Below are 25,316 nucleotides of genomic sequence, written 5' to 3'. Positions count from 1 at the left end.
TAGGAACCACGAGGTTGCGGGTTCGATCCCTGCCCTAGTGGGTTAACGATCCGGCGTTGCCGTGAGCTGTGGTGTAGGTTGCAGACGCGGCTCGGATCCTGCGTTGCTGTGGCTCTGGCGTAGGCCGGTGGCTACAGCTCCGATCTGACCCCTAGCCTGGGAACCTCCATATGCCGCGGAAGCGGCCCAAGAAGTGGCAAAAAATAAATAAATAAATAAATTAATTAATTAATTAAAAAAAAATTTAGAAGCACCTCCTGTGTATAGGTGTAAGGATGTCTGTATCTTAGGTGTCTTGGCACATGGTCACTGAAATATTCATCCTTCATTCTCTTGAGTGTGAATTTAATTTTATTTTATTTTTGGCCAGGCCCATAACATGCAGAAGTTCCTGGGCCACAACAGTGACCCGAGCCACAGCAGTGACCACGCCGGTTCCTTCATCGCTAGGCCAGCAAGGGACTCCTTGCGTGCGAATTTAGCACCCAGGCTGGCTGTGTTACTTGGATACTGAACTTAAATTGATAGGCTTGTTCCTCAGAGTTGAGGTGGCTTTTAGATTTAGCAAATGCCCAAGACATCAGAATCACTTGGGAGTGAAATATAGCTAACCCTGCCCCTCTTCTGGACCTTCTAAAGCACAGGCTCCTGAGGTGGGCCCCCTAATCTGGACACAGTCTCTTGCTCACCAAGGAAACTGCCTTATATTCGTGTGGCGTTACTGGATGCATTTTATGAGAGGCTGAGTCATTTGGAAGCACGTGATAAAAAATTGATTTAATACACCGAGGGCAAAATAAAACCAATCCCCTCCAATTAAAATTTCAAGAATTGCAGTTGGAAATCTCACGGAGGGAACTGGACACTGTTCACGCTCATGAACTGGTAAACAAATGCCTGCCTCCTTTGTGAGTCTCCTGAGAACTTGGCAGTTGTTTTGATTTGCTTCTGCTCCTCCTGTGGTGATGTTGTGGATTGAGCTGTTATTTTTAAATGTACTGTTAAGTCACAGCCAAGAGGAGCCTAAAGAGGCATGACAGCGAAAAGCAGTGTGGTGTTCTGGATGGGATCCTGGCATGGAGAAGGGACGTGAGGTGAAAGGAAAATCTGAATCGGTCGTGGATGTTAGTTAATAATAGCATGTCAGTTGATTTCTTTTTCTTTTTCTTTTTTTTTTTTTTTTTTTTTGTCTTTTGTTGTTGTTGTTGTTGTTGTTGCTATTTCTTGGGCCGCTCCCGCGGCATATGGAGGTTCCCCAGGCTAGGGGTTGAATCGGAGCTGTAGCCACCTGCCCATGCCAGAGCCACAGCAATGCGGGATCCGAGCCGCGTCTGCAACCTACACCACAGCTCACGGCAACGCTGAATCCTTAACCCACTGAGCAAGGCCAGGGACCGAACCCGCAACCTCATGGTTCCCAGTCAGATTCGTTAACCACTGCGCCACGACGGGAACTCCCCAGTTGATTTCTTAATTGTACCAAACGGACCATTCTCAGGTAAGATGTTCACACGAGAAATTGGTGTGAGGTATACGGGGCTCTGCACTACCTCCGCGGTTTTTCTGCAGCTCTAGAATGAAAGAGTTAAAAGTTCGCTTAAAATAAGTAAAACAAAGAATTACAAAGATGGCAGAAATGTACTGTTATCATTTTAAATGTTTCATCCTCTGTAACCTCACGCTGGTATTTATTGCGTAATGGTGCTAATGTTAGCACTGAAAAATGAAAGTGAGCTGTAATAAAACTCCCTAGAAAAGTTTCAGCAACTGCTATGGCACTCGGTCCTGTGCATTTAGGATAGAGTATCTCGTGAAATCATAGAGATAATAAACATAGCCTTAAAACAAAACACAGGCACTGATTGTGGGTTTATGAGCCACATAATGATACCAGCTCACTTTATTGTTATTCCTGTTGGCGAAATTGCTTTAAATTATGTGATGTCTGCAGAAACTAATGGCATGCCTGATTCTGCCTCTTTTCAGATAAGAGAACCAAGAGGTTAAGCTCTTTTTTTAAGGTCCCGGAAACAGTAATGGCAGAGGCAGGACCAGAAGCCAGGTCTTGTGATGCTCGATCTTATCACTTCTCTGGAGCAGCAGGAGCCAGGCCCTCACCCTTTAACGGGTACGCCAGCCCCTCTTCCTCCTTCCTGTCAGAACGTCACTTTCACTCAGATGGATTATTGCTTATCCAAGGGCGGCTCTATCCAAAAATAAGGAACAAAATCAACCAAGGTTGGTGCTTGATCCTTCTGGTTGCTACGTTTTGGTTCACAGACGCTCTGATGTTGCATGGAGCTTGCAGACTCTAGTGTCAGCTGCTGATCCTTATCCATCCCGTGAAAAACTTTCCAACTCCACGGTAACTACTGGTCTAATGGGATCTAAGGAGCTTTGCGCAGCCCGCTGGCTACGTGTGCTCTTTTTACCAGCTTTACCCTGCGCCCCACATTCCTGCCGTTACTCTTAGACCTCTGGGTTAAGGGGTTCTTCCTTAAGGCCGTTGTTAACATTCAGTTTAATCACAGACGATTTTTCCAGGTAATCATTTCTCAGCCAACATGTACAGACCATCTCTGGTCAGTGCTGTGCTCCAGGCACAGTCCCTGAGGGCAGGTTGGATTCTTATCAGCAGGTGGGGAGATGACAAATATTCTTACAAGAAAATACAAGCTACAGGATGTCAAATTAGCCCAACACCAGGGGTCAGGAAGGCCAGTGGAGGAGGGATTGGAATGAGAAGAGAGGAATCAGAGGAGGCCTTGTGTTGGTGATTTTTTTTTTTTAACATGGTCTCAAAAATATGCATTTAAGGATATTTCTTTTTGTCTTCAAGTATAGTCACTGCTTTACAGTGTTGTGTTTGGTACACAGCAAAAATGATTCTGTTGCATATGTATATATATATATTCTTTTTCAGATTCTTTTCCATTATAGGTTATTACCAGATATTGGATATAGTTCCTTGTGCTATGCAGTAGGTCCTTTTTGCTTAGCTGTGTTATACACAGTACTGTGTGTCTCAATCGGGAAATGCTGACTTATCCTTTCCCTTCCCCTTTGGTAACCATGTATGTTTTCTGTGTCTGTGGGTCTCTTTCTGTTTTGTAAATAGATTAATCTGTATCTTTTTTTAGATTCAATATATAATATCTTTTTTTAGATTCTATATAGAAGCAATATCATATGATATTTGTCTTTCTCATCCTTACCTCAGTGGATGTGTTTTTTTTTTTTTTTTTTTTTTTGGCTGTACCCACAGTGTGTGAAAGTTCCTGGGCCAAGGATTGAACCCATGCCACAGCAGCGACCTGAGCCACTACAGTGACAAAGCCAGATCCTTAACCTATGCTACAAGGGAACTTCAAGATGTGTATTTTTTTTTTTTTTGTCTTTTTAGGGTTCCCAGGCTAGGGGTCAAATCGGAGCTGTTGCTGCTGGCCTACACCACAACCACAGCAAAGCCAGAGCCGAGCCCTATCTGCAGCTTACAGCACAACTCATGGCAATGCCGGATCCTCAACCCACTGAGCGAGACCAGGAATGAACCTGCGTCCTCATAGATGCTAGTCAGATTCCTTTCTGCTGAGCCACAGTGGGAACTCCTGAACCAAGTCTTGAAGAAGGGAAGCCAGATGGGTAACCCACGCACTGTCGTCATGCAGGGTAGTGTTCCGGTAGATGGGAGATGCTTTGTGCACACATAAGGCAGATGTGGATTTTCTGGATGTAGATTTTACATTTCCTCTCTGGAGCTGGCTCACGGTCAAAATAGTGGCCAAACAGGTGTGGACAAAACAGAGCCCCATGGAGGGGTGGAGGCAGGTGTGTATTCAGTGGGACTTTAGGAAGGCAGCCAGTTTGGAGTGGGGAGAGCCTGGGGAGGAGTCTGAAGATGTGGCTGCTGATCTGGCCTGCCACCTTCTGAACTGAGTAAACCTGGGCAAGTCACGGAACCCTCTGCTCTGCCCTCATCTGTGAAGGACTTTTCTCTAGTTGCCGTAGACCCAAAGCTTCCAGAGACTCTGACCGTGGCTCGTGTATATGAGAGGGCTTTGTAAACTACGTTAGGTGTTTCTAAGGTTTGGGTTTGTGTTATTGTTCTTTTAAACCATGCCTCAGGAGTTCCCGTCGTGGCTCAGTGGAAACGAATCTGACTAGTATCCATGAGGACACAGGTTCCATCCCTGGCCTCGATCAGTGGGTTAAGGATCTGGCGTTGCCGTGAGCTCTGGCGTAGGTTGTGGATGCGGCTTGGATCCTGCGTGGCTGTGGCTGTGGCTGTGGTGTAGGCCGGCAGCTACAGCCCCAATTCAACACCTAGCCTGGGAACCTCCATATGCCATGGGTGCAGCCCTAAAAAGACAAAAAACAAAAAACAAACCCCAAAACAACAAAAAAAACCCATGCCTTAAAGCCCATATTTTGCCCACCTGCATAAGATGATTACATCACTGCCTTAGTGTAGCGAGGTTTAGGATGGTTTGAATGATTCGCTCCTGCAGGGGTGAGAGCATCTGAATGAGAGAGAGAGGCAGTGAGCCCAAGATGGGCCTAGAGAGGGGACGTGTGGGTGTTGGCATCAGAATCAAGCTTCAGAGACAAAGGGATCCTTTTGCTTGAGAGAGACCTTAAAGGGTCATCACAGCTATGGATTTCAGTGGCACTGGACCCAAGGACAGCATCGTGGGCAGGGCTGGGGCATAAGAACACAGAGCATGAAGAACAAGGAAACAGAGTGTGGCGATGGCGAATGGATGCCATTAGCCTGAGAGAAAGTTTGTGTCACAGAGAAGGGCTCTTGTTGGAGGGCTGAATAGTTCCTCCAGGATTTTTATGTTTTTAATGGCCACACCCTTGGCACATGGAAGTTCCTGGGTCAGGGACTGAATCCGAGCCACAGCTTGCCCTGTGATTCTTCAGATTCGGCAACACTGGATCCTTTCACCCACTGCACTGGACTGGAGAGCTAACTCGCACCTCTGCAGCGACTCAGTGCTGCAGTCAGATTCCTCAGCCACTGCACCACAGCGGGAACGCCCAAGATTTTTTTTTAATTGAAATATAATTGATCTACAATGTTGCGTTGGTTTCAGGTGTACAGCAAAGTGATTCTGATGCATATATTCGGAGGATATGTATATATATTTTCATATTCTTTTCCATTCTAGGTTATTACAAGATATTGAATGTAGCTCCCTGTATATACAGCAGGACCTTATTGTTTATCTATTTTATATATAGTGTGTGTATCTGTTAAGCTTCTAACTTATCCCTCCTCACCCTTTCTCCTTTGGTAACCGTGATACTTTTGTTTTCTATGTCTGTGAGTCTGCTTCTTTTCTGTAAATAAGTTTATTTGTATTATTTTTTAGATTCTGCATAAAAGTGATATCATATGATATTTGTCTTTGTCGGCCTTACTTCCCTTAGTATGATAATCTCTAGATTACTGCACGTTACTGCAAATGGCATATTTCACTTTTGTATGGCTGAGTAGTATTCCATTGTGTGGAATCTTCTTCTTTATTCATCTTCTTTATTCATTCCTCTGTTGATGGACATTTACGTTGTGTCAATGTCTTGGCTATTGTAATGTTGAGGTGCATGGGTTTTTTTCACATTAGAGTTTTTATCGTTTCCAAATATCATCCACAATTTTTAGGTGCCATATCTTGAGCTGAGAAAATGGCACCATGAAGACAGAATGAAGAGTCATTCTGTCGCCTTCAGGTTTTCTTGTCACATTGGGAGGTTTTATGTCCCTATGATGGTGGGAGACCCTTGGACTGGATTTTTCCTCCCGTGTTATATTCTGAAAAGAGAGCCTCAGAAATATTCAGGTACGGGGAGTTCCCATCCGGGCTCAGCAGAAATGAATCCGACTGGTATCCATGAGGATGTGAGTTCCATCCCTGGCCTTGCGCAGTGGGTCGGGGATCTGCATTGCTGTGAGCTGTGGTGTAGGTTGCAGGTACGACTTGGATCCCGCATTGCTGTGGCTGTGGCTGTGGCTCTGGCCGGCAGCTACAGCTCCAATTTTTTTTTTTTTTTTGTCTTTTTGCTATTTCTTTGGGCCGCTCCCACGGCATATGGAGGTTCCCAGGCTAGAGGTCTAATCAGAGTTGTAGCCGCCAGCCTACGCCAGAGCCACAGCAACACCGGATCCGAGCTGCGTCTGCAACCTACACCACAGCTCACGGCAACGCCGGATCGTTAACCCACTGAGCAAGGGCAGGGACCGAACCTGCAACCTCATGGTTCCTAGTCGGATTCGTTAACCACTGCGCCACGACGGGAACTCCTACAGCTCCAATTTGACCCCTAGCCTGGGAACTTCCATATGCCACAGGTGCAGCCCTAAAAACCAAAAGAAAAAAAGAAAAAAGAAGTATTCATGTAGGACTACTTTGATCTGGATAACAAATAAGTTCTTTTTTTTGCCTTTTCTAGCGCCGCTCCCTCGGCATATAGAGGTTCCCAGGCTAGGACCTACACCACATCCACAGCAACGCCAGATCCTTAACCCACCGGGCAAGACCAGGGGTCAAACCCGCAACCTCATGGTTCTTAATTGGATTCGTTAACCACTGAGCCAATCCCAAATAAGTTCTACTTACATGGGAATTCGGACTAATTAGTAGCGGTTTCCTGGAGTCTTATGACGAAGGGGCTCTAAGGCAGACTTGGGGTTCAGTGGGCAGGGGCACTGTCGAGGCTGGGTGGTGTCTTAACCCTGGTGCCAAGTGGGCTCATTACTTTGCTGCTTCATGGAGACTCCAGAGCCTTGGAGGGCTGCCTCATACCCTGGGGTACAGCTTTCTTGTGCTTTGTCCTCTGATCACTTGCTCCCTTGCACATTCTGTGGCGTCTATTTCCAGGGCATCCCACCTCCTGCTCTCCTTCCTCAAAGCTCAGCCCCGACTCCCTTGCCAGGGCAGCCTTCTCTTCCCCGTCTCTCTGCCTGGCACCAAACCATGGAGCAGAGAGAGTGAGGTTTCCAGGTGTTGCTGCATTTTTTCCCCCTAGGGCTGCACCCTCGGCACGTGCAAGTTCCCAGGCTAGGGGTCGAATTGGAGCTGCAGCTGCCGAGCCTATGCCACAGCCACAGCAATGCCAGATCTGAGCCACATCTGCAACCTATACCACAGTTTGCGGCAGTGCCAGATCCTTAATCCACAGAGCAAGTCCAGGGATGGAACCTGCATCCTCACTGGATACTAGTTGGGTTCTTAACCTGCTCAGTCACAAAGGGAACTCCTGTTGATGCATTTTATCCCACGTGAAAGGGGCTGTGGTTTCCCCTGAGGGAGACCCTGAGTGGTCCTTCCTGGACCCTGAAGGCCTTTCTTAGGTTTGGAACTTGCCCAAGAAGGCTCTGTTGTCCTGGCACAGTGATAACATGACCTGGCTGGATTGGGCTCAGAACCGGCTGCTCTGGGCTCCCTGGTGTACCTGTTAACTCTAGAGAAGTTGCCCTTTTGCTTTACTTCCCTGCATCTTCAGAGCTGGAGGTGCAAGGGAACACGGCCTAGTTGGGCTCTGACGCAGGTTCCTCTGGGTGCTTTATATGAGTATTTCATGTGCATATGAATATTTCAGGTCATGAGCCCGGCATGGCCAGTGCCTCTCAGTCGTGTCATGCAGTCCTGGCTCTCAAGGAACACTGTCCATCTGGGGGAAACGGTATGTTCATAGGAACTGGTTAAGTCATGAAGGCAGCCCGTGTTTTGGTATACTGGCGGGGGAGGGGGGAACTTTGGTCTGGAGGGGGTGAGGTTGGCGTTGTCGAAAGGAGAGGAGGCAGGATCAAGGCGGGAGGTGGTACCGAGGATCCCGAAGGAGATGCGGGGAGTCGGGAAGGGGAGAGAAATGTACAGACAGAGAATGCTGTCCAAGCTGGTGACCTTGTGTCAGGTCACACCCCGGGCCAGGGTTACTCGCCGGAGGGACTAGGGCTTTTGAAAGACAGGCCAGTGTGCAAGGTGGCTGCTTTTGGTGATTTCTTCCAGAATCCCCACAATGCCTTACACGTACAAAGCTATTTAAGTCTGAGGGGACACTGAGTGCTGTTCCTAATAGTTTGGTAATAGCTTGGAATGTGGTTTATAGACAGTTGAAAATGTCATTATGATCCGCCCTGGGTCCAAAGCAGAGTTGTAAGCTATTCCGAAAGATGACATGGTTGTGAAGGATAAGAGGGGGTGTAGCCCTCCTTCCCACATCTTCCACAGATGGAGAGAAGGGACGAGGGTGAACAGGAGCAGTGTGTCTCTTATTTTCCACATACCTGTCTCTGTGTGAATTCAAGGGAGTGGCCAATGGTCCTATCTGTCATAGCCTCTCTTTTTTGCAAGAGCAGCAAAACTGCTCATACCTACCTATAAAACTCAAGACGGAAGTCCCAGGCATGTTGGGAGATCGTGAAACATCAGCCCCTGCCCAGGCATACACATCCGTACACACACTGGGCACGAGAATGCTATTTGGGGGCCGTACGCCTCAGTCTCCTTCCCTCAGTAAATCCCCACTGCTGCAAATGGCCCCTACATTGGCCATGCAGTGGTGGGCAGGGCAGTACCCAGAGTACGACTTAGCCTTTTTCTGCTTAACCCACGTACAAGGGCTGATTAAATGAAGCACTGTTACTGCCTGGGCCAGTGATGACCAGAGTTTAGTGTGCATCAGAACTCCTGAATGGCTTGTTAAAACACAGATTTCTGAGCCCAACTCTAGAGTTTCTTATTCAGGAGGTCTGCGAGGGGAGCCTGAGACTTTGCCTTTCTAACCCTCGTCCCACATGCTGCTCTTGCTGCTGACTCAGACACCTCACTTTTTCTCTTTTTCTGGCCACAGCGGCCTGCAGCAGCTTGATGTGGGATCTCAGTTCTCAGACCAAAGACTGAACTGGGCGGCGGTGGTGAAAGTGCCAAATCCTAACCACTAGACCACCAGGGAGACTCTCAGACACCACACTTTTTGAATCATTGACCTAAGCTATTGGTTTTCAACTTTGCTGGGTGTATGTTAGAACTGCTTGGAAAACAAACGAAACAATAAAGTCCAGACCATACCTCAGATCAGTTTCAACAAAATCTATGTGGGTGGCGCCAGACAGCAATATTTTTAAAGACCCCTCCCGTCCCTAAGACAGACAACCGTTAAATGTAGGTGCACTAGATAAAAGTCAGTAGAACCAAATGTCTCCCAGTCTTGGTCTGAGGCAGGAGGCTTTTTAGTATGGACATCTTTCCTTGGGGTGAATGCAGCTGGCAGTGATGGTGATGATGGATCATAGCCTGGACAAAAGTTTGAGCCGAATGAATAGGGTTGAAGTAGCAATCATGGGAACTCCCATTGTGGCTCAGTGGGTTAAGGACCTGACATAGTCTCTGAGAGGATGTGGGTTAGATCCCAGGCCTTGCTCAGGATCTAGCATTGCAGAAACCTGCGGTTGCGGCTTGGATCTGGTGGTGCAGTGGCTGTGGCATAGGCCTGCAGCTGTAGCTCTGATTTGACCCCTAGCCTGGGAACTTCCATATGCTGCAGGTGTGGCCATTAAAAAAAAAAAAAAAAAAAGCAATCATGGCAATGATAGAAACGCTGACTAAGGCAACAGAAGATGATTTCTGGGCAGAAGTGAAAGACCTCTGGGGAAGTGGAGGCCATAAATTTCTTTTGGGGCTCTTTTCCAAAATGCATGATTTTCCCCACTAGCTGTCAGCAGCCTGGGCAAAGAAACCGAACATTTTAACTGATCCGGATTAATAAATTTCCCGCGCACTTGCAGACAGTAGAGCAAAAGGGTTAAGGATATTGGTGTGAGAATGGCCACAATGATGGACCTTATAGTCTAGGGCCTCATCCCAGTGAACGCAAGTGAAAGCTTTTTTTCCTTTTCTGATAGGTTGTGTACTGGATATATATGTAATATTACTTTCTGTGATCAGTCACTCTCTTCTCTATTCCACAGGGATTATGGGGAGGCAAACACAGAAGCCTCCTCCCACAAAGGGCGAAGATGGGTAACCCAGATTTGGTTAATGCTACTATCCTTTTACCCTGAATACCATGATTGGTCCAGGGGTGAGCACCAGACCTAAACAAGGCCAATCGCAGGCCTTCCCTGATATTTGGGGTGGGCGGCCGAATTTGCGGCGGCTTTAGATAGGATAGAATGCCTCTTCCACGTAGTCACCTTTGAACCGAGACCTGAATAACAAAGTTTGCGGTGCACAGGAGTGGCAGAGGAAGTAACAAGTACGAAGGTTCAAAATTCAAGAAATACGGAGACTAGAATGGAAGGCCGTTCCCAGTGCCTAAACTCTTAATTTCTGCTCAACCTTCAGATATCAGCCCAAACTTCACTCCCTCCAGAAAGTCCTGCCCGACCTCAAGAGCGGGTCTCCCTTCGCCCCCAGTAGATGACGGGCCTGTCCTAGGACGTAGGGATCTGTTTATCAGGCTCTTGGTGCGCAGGGAAGGGAGTGACGAAATAAGGGCTACAGGTGGTGGTTTAGGGGGTGTCGCGCGATCTCTGCCCGGCGGGCGAGAAAGCGAAGCCCACCTCCAGTTTCTCAAGCTCAGATCAATGCTTCGGGGAGCGATAGCAGCGCGCAGAGGGGCCAGTCTTAGGACGGAAGTGCATCCCTGGAGCCGTTCTAGGAAACTCGGAGGACCTAGCTCGTCAGTGATCCTGGGGCTAACTGGTCATCGCCCAGCACACACGGCCACTCCAGGGAGCTGGTGTGGCAGGCAGCGGCGAAACGGGGCTTGAGTGAGGGCGAGAACCGGCGCAAAAGAAGCCTGGAAAAGGGCGAGGAGGAGCGGGCGTGCCGACCACCTGTTCCTCCCTGGAGTGCGGCGCGCGCTGATTGGCTGGAATGTCGCCCGGGGACCGGAAGTGGCCGATGCCCGTCGCCCGTGAAACCAAGACAACAGCTGTGGTTCTGCGCCGGCGGGCAGAGCGGCGCGGGGAGCCCGAGCGGAGCGAGCGTGGGGCCGTAGCTGTCTGCGGTGAGACCTCATTCCGTCCCTACAGGGGCCGGAGGGCACTGGGCTCCCGACCCCCCTGGCCCGCGCGCCGCGTGAAAACCCTACGTTTAGGCCGGTGTCAGACCCGGTTCGCTCTCTGACCTTGGACTTTATGGTCCCCCCTCCCCCTCCCCTCCATTTCCCCACCTGCAGACGCCCTGGGCAGGGCCCGGGCCCGTCCCCGCCCTGGTTCCCTGCCTGTCAGCCGCGGACGCGGGAGCAGCAGGGACACCCCCTTCCTCGGTCCCGACGTGGGGGGCCGTGGGAGCTGTGGTTTCTTCACAGTCCATTCCCAAGTAAACTTCAGCGACGAAATGGCGGGCGGTGTCAAAAACTTCAGGCCTCTTGGTAGACTGTGGCCAAGGCAGGCATGCGGGATATTGGCCTATGAGGGTTTAGCTGTAGAAAGGAGACAGGTTTGAGCGTAGAGTTAATAGAGCCTTCTTGATTGTGGGAACCAGGAGAGGAGGACAGACGAAAGGAGGGTACTGGTGCTTTAATTAAATGTCATCCAGATTGGGAGCAGGAACTTATTTCTACAGATAGTTATTGACATCAGCTGTGTCAGATCCTGTTCTAGGCTCTTTAGATACAAAAATGAATGAAATATCCAGTTAGTCCTCAAGGATGTCACAGATTTATGTAGATAAGACATTTACACCAACTTATTTAACAGTTATTTACCAGGTATCCAAAATGTGCTAGGCACTGGGATTCTATCAAGGTGAATAGACCACCATCTTTACTCAAGGTCTAAAGAAGGAGAAGCAGAGATGAAAATAGGCTAACAGTACATTGAAGTAACTACTGCAAATTGGACTCTTGGGGACAGGGAAGGAGAATGGAAGACACTTCATGTTTGAGCTGAGTCTTGTAGATGTTTGTTAAGTGCACAAGGTGGGCAATAGTATTGCAGGAACCTGTTCTCAAAGGCAAAGAAGCTTTAAAGAGTAAGATGTGTTTGGGAGTTCCCTGGTGGCTCAGCAGGTTAAGGATCCCGTGTTGGCACTGCTGGGGCTTGGGTCCCTGATGTGGTGCAGTTTCCATCCCTGACCCTGGGAACTTCTGCATGCTGCAGGTGCAGTCAGAAAAAAAGAATAAGGGAATTCCTGTTGTGGCTCAGTGGTAGCAAACCCATGAGGACGGAAGTTTGATCCCTGACTTTGCTTAGTGGGGTGTGGTGTAGGTCACAGACTCGACTTGGATCTGGTATTGCTGTAACTCTGACATAGGCCAGCAGCTGCAGCTCCGATTAGACCCCTAGCCTGGGAACTTCCATAAGCCTCAAGTGGGGCGCTAAAAAGCAAAAAAAGAGAAGTATTTGAGCTGCAGGACCCTAAACATGACTGCAGCTTCCAGCAGTCACTGGCGAGGGTAGGACAGAAGATGGGGAGACTGGGGGCCTGACGGGGGTGGGGTGGGTGGCAATTAGCCCTGTGAGGTTTCTATCCTGTAGCCCGAGGAGAGCAATGAACAGGATGTGACATGATAACTGTAGCACAAAGAAAGAGGTGAATGAAGTGCTGGTTCAGAGGACCAGGGAAGAGCCTCTTTCCTGCTGTTGTTGCTGAAGACTTTGGTGAGGAGTGTTACAAATGTTGTTACAAATGTTGAGTGCTTGGTAGGGTCTGACCTTTCAGAAGTTAAGGAAGGTTTTTTTTTTTTTTTTTTTTTTTTTTTTTTTTTTTTTTTTTTTTTTTAAGATGCTCTTGTCTGTAAGTAACGGAATACAACTCAGGCTGGCTTACAAAATACAAGTATATAAGCTCGGAGTTCCCGTTGTGGCGCAGTGGTTAACGAATCTGACTAGGAACCATGAGGTTGTGGGTTCGGTCCCTGGCCTTGCTCAGTGGGTTAAAGATCCGGCGCTGCCGAGAGCTGTGGTGTAGGTTGCAGACGCTGCTCGGATCCCGCATTACTGTGGCTCTGGCTTAGGCTGGGGGCTACAGCTCCGATTGGACCCCTAGCCTGGGAACCTCCATATGCCGTGGGAGCGGCCCAAGAAATAGCAACAAGACCAAAAAAAAAAAAGAGTTTTTTAAAAAAAAAAACAAGTATATAAGCTCTCTTAATTGGAAGTCAAGAGGTAAAATGGTTTCAGGATTGACTGAATCTAGTGGTCTTGGCTTCACAATTTTCTCAGCTATGCTTGCCTTCATCCACGGCTGCCCGTGAAATGGCAACAGTGGTTTGGGGCAACACTCGATAGAAATCTTTCCCCGTGGTTCACGCAGGATGGCAGACAACGAGTCCCAGACGCTCTTAGCACATCTCCTCAGATTATTGACACAGGAGTTCCCATCGTGGCGCAGTGGTTAACGAATCCGACTAGGAACCATGAGGTTGCGGGTTCGATCCCTGGCCTCGCTCGGTTAAGGATCCAGCCAGCGTTGTCGTGAGCGTGGTGTGGGTCGAAGACACAGCTCGGATCCTGCGTTGCTGTGGCTGTGGCATAGGCCGGTGGCTACAGCTCCAGTTCAACCCCTAGCCTGGGAACCTCCATATGCCGCGGGAGCGGCTCAAGAAAAGGCAAAAAGACCAAAAAAAAAAAAAAAAAAAAAAAATTGACCCAGATGAAGGCATTTGTCCATTCCTGAACCAATTATTTCTGCTGTATGGAATGGTCGCTTGGCAAAGGGGATCATATGAATTTGACTAGGGACACTCTCTCGCGGCTCCCAACTGGAGCTGTTGTTCTCCTGCAAAGAGCAAGGCCACTGCAGACTTTTTTGCTTAAATACCTCTTAAAGTAATCTGAAAAGTTTTTCTGTCCCCTGAAGTGGTTCTGAGTTGACATCCAAAATGTTTCATCAGGTTTTTCATCATGAATTTGAATCATTTCAAAGGGTATTCCTTTTGGTATATTATAAACTGTAGCATTTCAGAACCGAGCCTCATGCAGTTTGCAGCATTCCCGCCCTTGGTTCCGTGAGCTCCCCATGACCTTCACCCTCTCTGTAAGAGTCATCTCAGCTGTGTGCTGGCTAATATCCTCAAGTCCCTCACTCCCTCCTTCTTCTACACATGTGTCCCCAGATTCCCAGGCTGCTCTGGGGCTGTCAGAAGTGTTGCTGGAGAAAGTCAGCACCGTCAGGCAGGTGTCACAGGATCACATCTGTTATGTTGTTTAGCTCCTAGTACTTGCCCATCTTCATTCTCCAGAACGTCGGTACACCTTCACCTGCCTTCTCTCCTTCCCGGTCTACCCTACCTCTGCGCATGCTGCACTGAGGTCAGAATGTTCTTTCTGTTCTCTCGGACTTGCCAGCCTCTCAGGCTTTGCTCACCCCGTGTTCTGCCCGGAATGCTGTGGTGCAGTGGTCCTCAAACGAAGGGTGTGGGTCCACAAACATTTCCTGTAACACCCGAGAGTGTAGTGCTTTTCAAATGCAAATCAGTCTCTGGAATCTTGACTTCAGTTTGTACCTTTTCCTACCAGCCATCTGCTTGAGAATGGGCCTGTGGCCTGTTGACTTTTCTTTTCTCAGCTCTTCTTTCACAATTGCTCTTTTCCTCCTTGACCAAAGAAAGATACATCTCTACCCACGCCTTCTGTAATTTCCCTGTGGTGTATCACTCTGGGGTGGAAAAACCTCCGGAGCACCACACAGAGGGACACTTTGTTAAGGAAGTAAATGATTTCTGTGTCTTTTATAACTCAAGTCCCAATCTTTGCTTTCAACAAAACTTTAAAAAGACCTGATCAGACCGTCAGCGGATAGATTATTTAATGATTATTTTTTACTAACAAATCACCGTATGATTTTTGGCAGATAAGTTCAGAAGATTAAGTCATATCGTTACCCCAAGATATTGTTGTAAACTCTGCTTTAGGCAGTTTGGGCTGACTCAGGTCTAGGCGCAGGAATTAGGGTCAGTCTGATAAGCGGAAATGTTATTTAGTCAGTTGTGTTATATATTCCCTGTCTGCTCCGGAAGTTTAAGGTAGGGGTGGGTAGGAGCGGGTGTCAAGACGGCGGGTAGGAAAAAAGAAGTCAGAGCAAGAACTGGCAGTGCGTCTGTAATCCTGCTGCTTCACCTGTGTTGATCTCCGTGGTGGACCAGATCTTGGAAGAGGTAGATGCACCAGGCTGAGAATGGGGCGACTCCAGTCATTCACACTGTCTTACACAGTGGTTTCCAAACCTCGTAGGCTCTCACAATCACCTGTTAAAAATACACATCCTGGAGTTCCCGTTGTGGCTTTGCAGTAACAAACCTGGCTAGTATCCATGAGGATGTGGGTTCCCTGGCCTCGCTCCGTGGGTGAAGGATCTAGCATTGCTACAAGCTGCAGCATAGCATGGGTCGCAGATGCGGCTTGGACCTGGTGTTGCTGTGGCTGTGGTGTAGGCTGGCAGCTGCAGCTCTGATTTGACCCTTAACCTGGGAACGTCTGTATGCCGTGGCTGTGCACCCTCCCACCCAAATACACATCCCTTGGCCTACCCGTGGAGATCTCTGACTCTGAGAGGTCTGAGATGGGACCTGGAAGTTAGTATTTTTAAAGATTTTCCAGTTGACTCTTATGCATCTAACCTAAGTCCAGAGCAAGAATCATCATTTAAGGATTGTTTATTAAAAGAAAATTTTTTTTTCCTGCTATGATTGCAAGTCTGCTAAGCAATTTTTAGGGTTCTGTGTGCCTTCTCCTGTAGGCAGTTTGGCTCTTTTGATGTTTTATTTCTAGTGTTTAATTAATAGGTGGATATTTGGTTTATACATTATTATTTTGAGAATGAGGACTTCTGAGTCTGTTCTCCTCAGGTGCATTAGAAAAAAAACAAATCCAAGTCTGCAGAGTTGAAGACCCTGTTCTGAACTATGGGGACCCAGTGGATGCTTGTCATCTCCCAGACCAGGGACCAAGAGTTGGTCAGCCTCCTTCTCAGATGGTGCATCTGTCTTATCACTTTCCAGAAACAACTAACTTCAGACTTAGAAAAATGAGGATGAGAGAAACATGCATATAGGAAATGATGCTTGAAAATTTGAATTTGGGCTATGAGTAGTGAAGTATTTCCGTATGAGTTTGAGGGCTGATGTGTGGCCAGGCCTCTGGCAAAATTAACCAAATGGAAGGTGGCTTTGATTTGTATATGAGAAAGTGGCTATAAAACAATATTTAGCAAGTGGCCTTCATATTGTATGACTAATGGAATGCCAAGTAAAAGGATAGGGAGTTCCTATTGTGGCTCAGGGGTAATGAACCCAACTGGTATCCATGAGGACATGGGTTTGATCCCTGGCCTCACTCAGTGGATTAAGGATCCGGCATTGCTGTGAGTTACAGTGTAGATTGCAGACACAGCTTGGATCCGGCATTGCTGTGGCTATGGCGTAGGCTGGCAACTGCAGCTCTGATTCAGCCCTTAGCCTGGGAACTTCCATATGCCATGGGTGTAGCCATAAGAATACAAAAAAAAAAAAAAAAAAAAGAGAGAGAGAGAGAGAATAATCAGAGGGGCTGATTTAATTGGGGAGGACTTTCTGGATTAGAATTTTGAACCAGGTCTTGAAGTTGGGGATCGATAGATACATACTTAACTTCTATGTCTTGCATCTTGTTTTACTGTGGACCAGTGATTTTGTCATATGGTGTGGGACAGGTATAGGTTCTATGAATGCCAACTTTGTATGGAATTAGATGATGGAAAAGAAGTTAGGATAGGAGAGATGAGGGTGAAGAGGAAAGGCCAGAGAGGGGTCAGAAGCTGATAGGGACTGAAATGCCAGCTTGTGGAACTTGGCTAAGATTAGACAAATTTACTTAAGACAGTGCTTCCCAACTCACATTCTCTACAGTGAACCCCTGGAGCTATATAGGTACACATTATCTATAATTTTCAAAAATTTCAACAGAAAGGAGAAATCCGATTTTGGGGTGTCTACTCTTATTCCACAGGAAAATTAGAGAAGGCCCTGAATGGGGGAAATTTGAAGATTCCAGGTCATTTTGAGGAGTAGCACAAAGAACTAAACGGCCACTAGTGTGCCTCTACCCAAAATGCTGATCTGACCATGAGCTGTGTTACTCCGTGGCTTAAAAGCTCTTCCATGACTCTGCATTGTAAGAAGGCAGTCCCATGGCTGCCCACGCCCGCTTGAGAATCCTCTTCCACAGTTAACACTCCTCAGCCTTGCTGTGCTGCCCAGGCGCACTGCCCTCAGCCAAGGGCCTCTTCAACGTCAGCTCCAGGTTGCCTACTCCCCGATCAGAAGCCAGGCTCATTCCCACAGCATTGGGACTGTACTTCTCTAAGGGGGCAGTGAAATCCCTGAGGCCATCGTACCAATTAAGAGCAAGTTTGGCTTCATAAATTAAAAAAACAAAACAAAACCATAATGGCTTAAGCAAGGAGAAAGCTTATTTCTTTCTTAGGTAATAGAAGTCCAGAGGCAGGCCTTGCGGGCTGGTATGGCAGCTCCAGAGAGTCATCAGGGACCCAGATTCTTTCCTGTTCTGGTCCCATTGTAGGGTATATTGGTGTCCTCACGGTCCAAGATGGCACTCTAGCTGTCACCTCGCGCCCCAGGCACAGCACAGAAAGAGGGTGAAGAAGTGTATCCCCTCACCCCAGGGAGATTTCCCAGAAGGCCCTCCTGCTCTCACATGCATTTTACTGTCTCATTGGCCAGAAGTTGCCTCATTGGCCCAATGTAGCTGCAAAGAAGGCTGAGAATGTGTTTCTTCAGGTAGACTTATTGCTACAAAAATAAATTCATTACTGTTGCTGAAGAGGTGAGGAAGAATGGAAATTAGGATAGAGAGCTAAACATCTTTATCACAGCCTTTTAGAACTTTTTTTTAAAAGTGTAGGCTCTAAGGAGTTCCTGTTGTGGTTCAGAGGGTTACGAACTTGACTAGTATCTGTGAGGATGTGGGTTTGATTCCTGGCCTTGCTTAGTGGTTAAAGTATCTGGCGTGGCTGTGAGCTGTGGAGTAGGTTGCAGATGCGGCTTGGATCTGGCATTGCCGTGGCTGTGGCATAGGCTGACAGCTACAGCTTTGATTTGACCCCTGGTCGGGGAACTTGCATATGCTGCAGGTGTGGCCCTAAAAAGAAAAAATAAAAAAGTATAGACTTTAAGATTGAAAAAAATGCTGAGAAAATTGTATAAAGGGACCAATCGTTAGTATGTAAAAATCAACAGCATTGCACTCTCTCTCTTTCTACACACACACGTTGGAGAATTTAAGAAAAACTCACTAAAAGAGAAGACATACAGAGACATGATGAGGGTATAGCTCAGTGTTAGAGCATTTGACTGCAGAGACATGGTGGATATAAAAACATCCGGGTAAATTTGGAAATTTTCCAAAATTATACTAAATTTTATTTGGAAAAATATGTGAATAGACAGGAAATATTTGAAAAAGACTAATGAGAGAAAATTATCTCTTAACATATTAAAAAAATTTAAAGCTATAGTAGGTTGAGCAGTTTGGTGTTAGAGAGGGAATAGCTCAATAAAACCGAATGAGTTAGGACATTGACCCAGATATATATGGAATTTTAGACTGTGGTATAGGAGGCATTTCAAATTAATAGGGAAAATTAGGTATTGATACAATTTAATAATCATCCGGAGAAAATGAAGCTGTAACGTTCATCCAGATGTAAGGGAGCCCGGGGTGGTTACTTCTGTGCCAGCGTAGCTAAGTCACGTTAACCTTTGGAATGGGTAATACATAGTCCCCTGTTCTGTAGAGCTGGCGACCGCCGCAGGACGGGGCTAAAGACGGTTCTTCTTGGAGTTCCTCTGTGGCTCAGAGGGTTAAGGACCTGGCGTTGTCCCTGCTGAGGCTTGGGTTGCTGCTGAGGTTTGGGTTCGATCCCTGGCCCGGGAACTTCTGCATGCTGTGGGCTTAGCTAAAAAGGAAAAAACAAACAAGAATAAACAGACATACAGAAAAAGATAGTTTGTCTTGCTCCTCATTTCTGGTTACTTCCTGTATAAACCGAAAGTTATTAGTCATTTTTGCCCCTTCTTTTCCAAATACCATCTGTCAGTATGGTCACCATTCTCCTTCAGTGTCTTCCTTACGGACCTCAGGTTCTGTCTCAACTCGCTGTTAATATTATGGAACTTTTACCAGCATTGTCTTCCCATCCATTTCCTGTTTCTCTCCTTAAATCCCTTCCTCTGATGATGTCTCTCACTCTTCAGTCAGCGTCTGCTCTTTGCTGAGCGTGTCCACCATGGTCCTGCATCTTTTTCTTCTCTTCAGCAGCATCCTCTAATCTCACCAGCTACTAGGAGTGTTTTGAGTGCTGTCAGGACCCTGTCAAGCTCCATACTCCCGAGCATGAGCTTCGTTTAGCTGTGATTCAGCCACTTCACAGACTTCCCCTCTCTCATTTCAGATTGTCAGATGGGGACTGAGACCAAGGAGGTAATTCCCAAGGAAGAAATTTCTGAAGAATCTGAGCCACGTGGGGCAATTTTAGACACATTTCCAAAGGTGGTTTTCCAGGGTCACAAGTTTGGAGCAGCGTGTGAAGAAGCCACATTGGAGGGGCCTTCCAGAGCACCCGCAGAAGAGGCTATGGAGCAGGTGGCTCCTGAGGAGAGGCACTTGGCCTCAGGGTTGATCATCTTTAAGAAGTCACCCTCAAGCGAGGAAGACCAGGAGGATGATGAGGGCGAGCAAGCGTGCAGCCTCAGCCCAAGCCCAGCTCTACCGCAGGGAGACGCGGCCGCAGAGGCAGCTGGCACATTGGCTGCTTCTGGCCAAAACTTCATGCAGCATTTAGGACCTAACAAAACGCATAGAAATTCTGGGGGAGAAAAGCCTCATTCGTGTAAAGAATGTGGGAAAGCTTTTAATCAGAACTCACATCTCATTCAACATATGCGAGTTCACAGTGGAGAGAAACCCTTTGAATGCAAAGAATGTGGAAAAACATTCGGAACTAACTCAAGCCTTCGAAGGCATCTGAGAATTCATGCTGGAGAGAAACCCTTTGCTTGTAATGAGTGCGGAAAGGCCTTCATTCAGAGCTCACACCTCATCCACCATCATAGAATTCACACTGGAGAGAGACCTTACAAATGTGAGGAATGCGGTAAGGCCTTCAGTCAGAATTCGGCCCTCATTCTGCATCAGCGGATCCACACTGGGGAGAAACCGTATGAGTGCAACGAATGTGGGAAGACCTTCAGGGTCAGCTCACAGCTTATTCAGCATCAGCGCATCCACACCGAAGAAAGATACCATGAATGCAATGAGTGCGGCAAAGCCTTCAAGCATAGCTCAGGCCTCATTAGACACCAGAAGATTCACACTGGAGAAAAACCCTATCTCTGTAATGAATGTGGGAAAGGCTTTGGCCAGAGCTCTGAGCTCATCCGGCATCAAAGAATTCATACAGGAGACAAACCATATGAATGCAACGAATGCGGGAAAACGTTTGGCCAGAACTCAGAGATTATTAGGCATATTAGAATTCATACTGGTGAGAAGCCCTACGTGTGTAAGGAATGCGGAAAGGCCTTTAGGGGCAACTCCGAACTTCTTAGACACGAGCGAATTCACACGGGAGAGAAACCCTACGAATGCTTCGAGTGTGGAAAGGCTTTTAGGCGGACCTCGCACCTTATTGTCCACCAGCGAATTCATACGGGAGAGAAACCTCATCAGTGCAATGAATGTGCCAGAACCTTTTGGGATAACTCTGAGCTGCTTCTCCACCAGAAAATTCATATTGGAGAGAAACCTTATGAATGTAAGGCGTGTGAGAAGACATTCAGCCAGCATTCCCAGCTGATCATACACCAGAGAATTCACACCGGAGAGAAGCCTTACGAGTGCCAGGAATGTCAGAAGACCTTTAGCCGGAGCTCTCACCTCCTCCGACATCAGAGTGTTCACTGTGTGGAATGATGTGCAGACCAGGAAAGCGGAAGTCAGACTTCTTGTTCTTAATCTGCACCCCAGGTTCTTAGATCCAATGACTGGACAGAACCTCCTCTGCCCTTTTACTGATTTTTATTCAACCAGTTGGTCGAAAAGGATGAGGCACTTTTATGAACCATTCAGGACGTTTCCGTGTACTGAGCTAAGTCATAAGAGCTCTTTCAGGCCTTCATTCTCCTCTGTCCCTTTTTCCTTCTCTTCCTCCCCCCTCCCCTTGCGGATCACATAACATTCGGGCTCTGTACCAGCCGCCCAGCCCAAACGGTTGCTGTTCAGGAAAAATGGAGTGTGCTTGTACTACCTCCTAAGAAAGACAGAGTCGACTCCTTGGCTATTATCCCCTGAAACATTAAAATCATGGCCTCGAAGATACCCCTCGCTCTTGTCCACTATTTAGCACTGAAATAATTTATTAAGTTTTATTAGCTGAAAAACCTGCCAGACATGCCCTTAGGAGATGGCAGCATGCATGAAGAAGCAGGAAGCTGGGGTCATCTCACATCTGCTAGGCTTCCCCCTCAGCTGAAGAGGGTGCCTTGATGAAGGAAACTGACAGGTAATTTACAGGCTGGTAAGCCAAGGCCTCCAGAATCCAGAGGGGCTGACTAGCAAGGCTGGGGGAGAAACAAGGGGGCCAGACAACTCCGCCTGGGCAGCAGCAGCCCTTCTGGCTCTCTCCAAGCTATTCGCCACTTCAGGGCCGCTCAGACTAACTGCTCCCAAGAACACTGCTGCATTTGCTTTTGGCCCCAGCTCCTGCTGCTGCTGACAGATCCTGTGTCAGGAAGTAGCAAAGAGGATTGTGACCAGGCACCTGCCCACAGTGATGACTGGCCAGGACCCTGCCATGACAAAGCACTTAAGCTCTGATGACGTGGGCACCCCTGCCGGGGGCCCTGGCTGATAGGCCAGGATGCGACAGCCTCTTCTCATTTGGCCCTGGATCTTGGAATTCTCTTTCTTTAACCCCTCTCCATGAGTTTTCTGTGTTCTCCTATGGTTTTTTTTTTTTTTTTCTTTAAGGAAACACACTCTCAAATTTTTACTTGTCACAGTTTCTGAGGCAGTGGGTGCTGGGTGGGGATTGCATTGGTGGGGATCCAGTAGGCTTGGGGTCTGGTCTTACAACTAGATCTAATGAGGCCTTCAGCTGCTGGTCCCTAATGTTCTTATCTGTAAAATGAGGGCAGTTGAACTGAACAATCAAGTATCAACCAGCCCAAATGATTCCTTCTTTTTTAAAAAATTTACGTATCAGTGTTCTATTCTTTAATCTCTTTATTCTGCTACTACTAATTACTAGTATTTATTGAATTTTTACCTGTGCCAGTCACAGTGCCAGACTCTTTATGTTTTACTTTCATATCCTCTCTATAATGTGGGTACTCTCTTTAAATAAAAAAAAAAAAAACTACATTGAGCTATCATTTATACGCCCTAAAATTCGTCTATTTTAAGTGTTCAGTTGAATGCTTTTTAGTTAATTTACAGAGCCACACAGCCATCAGGGATGTGGGTAGTTGTCCCCAGTTTGAAAGGTGAGGGGCAGGGGAGGTGTCAGGTAACTTGCCTGCAGTCACACAGCTGGTTGGTGCCTGACCGACAGCAGTGCTCCTGACTGCTGGGCTGTGCTGGGGACGGGTGTGTGTGTTACTGCCTTATTGGAAATCCTTTGACGTTTTCTTTCTGTTATGAATTACTACCTGAATTTGAATAGAATGGATTTAAATCATGTCCTTCGTCACAAGTAGGTTTATTCTGTACCCCGATATTTGTCCCCCCAGGTTCATGCCTAAGGGCTGTACAAATAAAACAGTTGATTACACAGTTTCCACATCCTTCTAGGTACCTCTGCCTCTAGTAGTCAGACTTTAGCAGAAGTTCTTTAACTTACCTCTTTCCGTAGAGTGATTACAAGTTCAGTGTGCTCTCATTCCTTTGTTCACTGTGCAAGCTCAAGTGGAATTACAGCCAAACATACCTTTCTCACATGAAACCTGAATGTCACCTATCGCCTGCCAATTCCTGGGTTTGAATGTTTTATTTGCATACTCATCCCTTGCCAGCCCATGATGGGCAGCTCGGCTTCCAGCAAGGATGCTTCCCCTCACACAAGCATATCCCTGACTCATGTGGACTTTCCTGAAGACGCTGGTGTATAACAGGTAGAGAAGGGGGTTCATATCCTAGCAGGCATTTTGTTCTCAGAAGTCCCTTCTTGGCCAAACAGCCACTGAAGAGTTGTCTCTTTGTCTTCCCTTCTCAGGGCTGTCACCTTGGCTCTTTTTTTTTTTTTTTTTTGCCAGATACTCATTCCACCCTCCTCCACCCCCCAGCTCCATTGCCTACTGAAACCCACTGCTCAGCAAAAGGCCTTTCAGTTAACAAACCACTCATTGGAACACTAGAAGTCAATTTAGTGATCAGCTTTTGTTGTGCCTGATCATATTCTTAGGGGAGGGAAGTCTCACCTCACATTCTAAGAACAATCTTCCACCCTACACGAGTGCTTTCTCAAGAGGAGTTCTGATGAGTGAAGTTACCTTCCACCTTGTCACATGCACAACACACACATCCTGTAACCTCCTTCCCTGCCCTTGCCCACCCCACCCGCTATCTCAGGAAGATGACTTTTCCTTGTTTGCTCCTCCCCCTAAATTTACTTGGGAGCCAGAATCAAACCATTTTATAGTTATGACTGGTAGTCATAATTTTGTACAAGTGGAATTCTATCAAGGAGAGAAAAGAGGTGAGTTTTCTTAATTTTAGACCTGGTAAAAACACCAGGCCTCACAATCTCCAAGACCTAGCACGATACCCAGCAATACTCTTCAGAATTTTTGCAGCAATGTTCATGTACATTTTCATCCTCCCTAGTTAAACGGTTTTATTGGTGTACTAACACTTCAGGTAAATAAAGATTTCTTTGTAATTTTACTGATTTGATGCCTTTCTAATGTTTATATTCCAAAGTACAGTTGCATTGTGGTCTTACTATGACTTTGTGTGCCAGTTTCCTGCCATCTCCATTTCCCCGTTAGCTTGTACCCCAACATGCACTTGTTAGCTTCTCGTTTTGCATAAGCTGTTCACTCTGTCGATCTGCTTTGCTTGGTGAGATCCTTTATCTTTCATAACAGGGCAAGTGTTACGTTTATCTAGCTTTTCATGATTAACAATGTAAGAGTCTGGATCTTCGTTGGATTGGTTTTTTTTTTTTATCACCTTATTGCAGAGATTTCTGGGCTGGTGTTTATTATTGCTGTCTAAGGTTTTTGTTTTTTTCATGTTCTTCTAAGTGACTCCTGGTCCAAGGCAGGTTCCTAAGGTTGTTAGGTCTGGGATCTTCTTTGAAACTCAGGAAAGCTCTGCCTAGAAAAATGTGCATGCAGCCGATGGGGGAGGGAAAAAGAAAAAGAAAAACTCACGTGAACCTAAATTCAGGGAGTTCACGGGCCATGTGAACCCCATCCTTGGACCCCATCACCTCTCCCTCATCACAACTCTCACTTTGGGAAAGAAGCGATGCCAAGACTACCCGCCTGAGTAAACCCCTGAAAATGGACGAGAGCCAGAGCCTCAGTAAAATCCAGTGGGAGGCGGGGCGTTGGGGTGGGGGTGGGGGGCGATTCTGGTGAGGGCGAGGGCCTCAATAACACGGGTCCCTGCGCATTCATCCACCACTTGCTGAGCGCCGGCGACTCAAAGGGACTTGTGCGAGGCACGGGGCTGAGCGCTACGAGGCTGGTGGGGACTTGGGCTATCGAGTAGCTGTCGGCGCTGCGGAGTAGGAAGCAGAGTAGGTGAGAAGGCTTCGGTTCTCCCACGAAGCGGGGTGGCTGCATCCTCCGCGAGAGCTGGGAAGGATGCACGGAAGGGAAGGAGGACGGCCGGCTGGGAGCTGGGGAGCAGCGGCCGACCGGGCAGGCGCAGCCCTCTCCACGAGCCCCAGGACCCCAGCTCACCCTCTCCACTCCCTGCCACGTCTTTGTCTCCAGCCCCGGGCGTCGCACCGGGACTCGGCTGCGACTCCCATCACTCCTGCGGTGCCGCCGACGAGAACGCTGGTGTTGACTGACTTGTACCACGCTTTGCAGGCAGTGTTTTCACCGGGGGACCCAACTTTGCCCGCGCCGCCGAATCTCCAAGAAGTCGCCGAAAGCGCTTGGCTGCCACTGCCTCGGGGACAAGAGGTAGGAGCCGCACCGAGCCGGGCGCCGGGCCTTGACCTTGCGGCCGCTCTCGGAAGCCGGGAGCCCCGAGTGTGTGCGCGAGCCGGCGGGCGGGGGGCCCGGGGTGGGGCGCCGCGCTGCTTGGTCGAGGCCCCCGGGGGCCTTCCTGCCAGGGCCCAGGCGGG

The 25,316-nt window shown here is 47.7% G+C and overlaps 1 protein-coding gene across 10 annotated transcripts in view; it reads left to right on the top strand.

The window, feature by feature from the left end:
- Nucleotides 1-763: 763 nt before the first annotated feature.
- The window catches only part of RABEP1 (rabaptin, RAB GTPase binding effector protein 1), a 265,849-nt gene continuing 241,296 nt past the window's right edge, over nucleotides 764-25,316 (top strand). For 4 of the 10 annotated variants that reach the window (XR_014821746.1, XM_021067731.2, XM_084985859.1 and 1 more), the window contains exons 1-2: nucleotides 10,904-11,019; nucleotides 25,057-25,152. Coding sequence is in view for 5 of the 10 variants with exons in the window: in XM_021067731.2 (XP_020923390.2) it covers nucleotides 10,914-11,019; nucleotides 25,057-25,152 (202 nt within the window). In the remaining 5 variants the exon portion in view is untranslated. Of the gene's footprint in view, nucleotides 1,143-1,452; nucleotides 1,499-1,986; nucleotides 2,239-10,725; nucleotides 11,020-19,406; nucleotides 22,790-24,638; nucleotides 24,763-25,056; nucleotides 25,153-25,316 lie in introns of those variants that run through there. The other 6 variants (XM_084985863.1, XM_084985858.1, XM_021067741.2 and 3 more) reach the window with 5 other exon arrangements.

Source organism: Sus scrofa, chromosome 12 (assembly GCF_054392235.1).
Source record: "Sus scrofa isolate SSC_HxYL_T2T_F1_AM1 chromosome 12, Sscrofa_HxYL_maternal_Yorkshire_Landrace_v2.0, whole genome shotgun sequence".
In the NCBI taxonomy this organism is placed as follows: domain Eukaryota; kingdom Metazoa; phylum Chordata; class Mammalia; order Artiodactyla; family Suidae; genus Sus; species Sus scrofa.
This window is presented reverse-complemented; position numbering and strand designations above follow the sequence as displayed.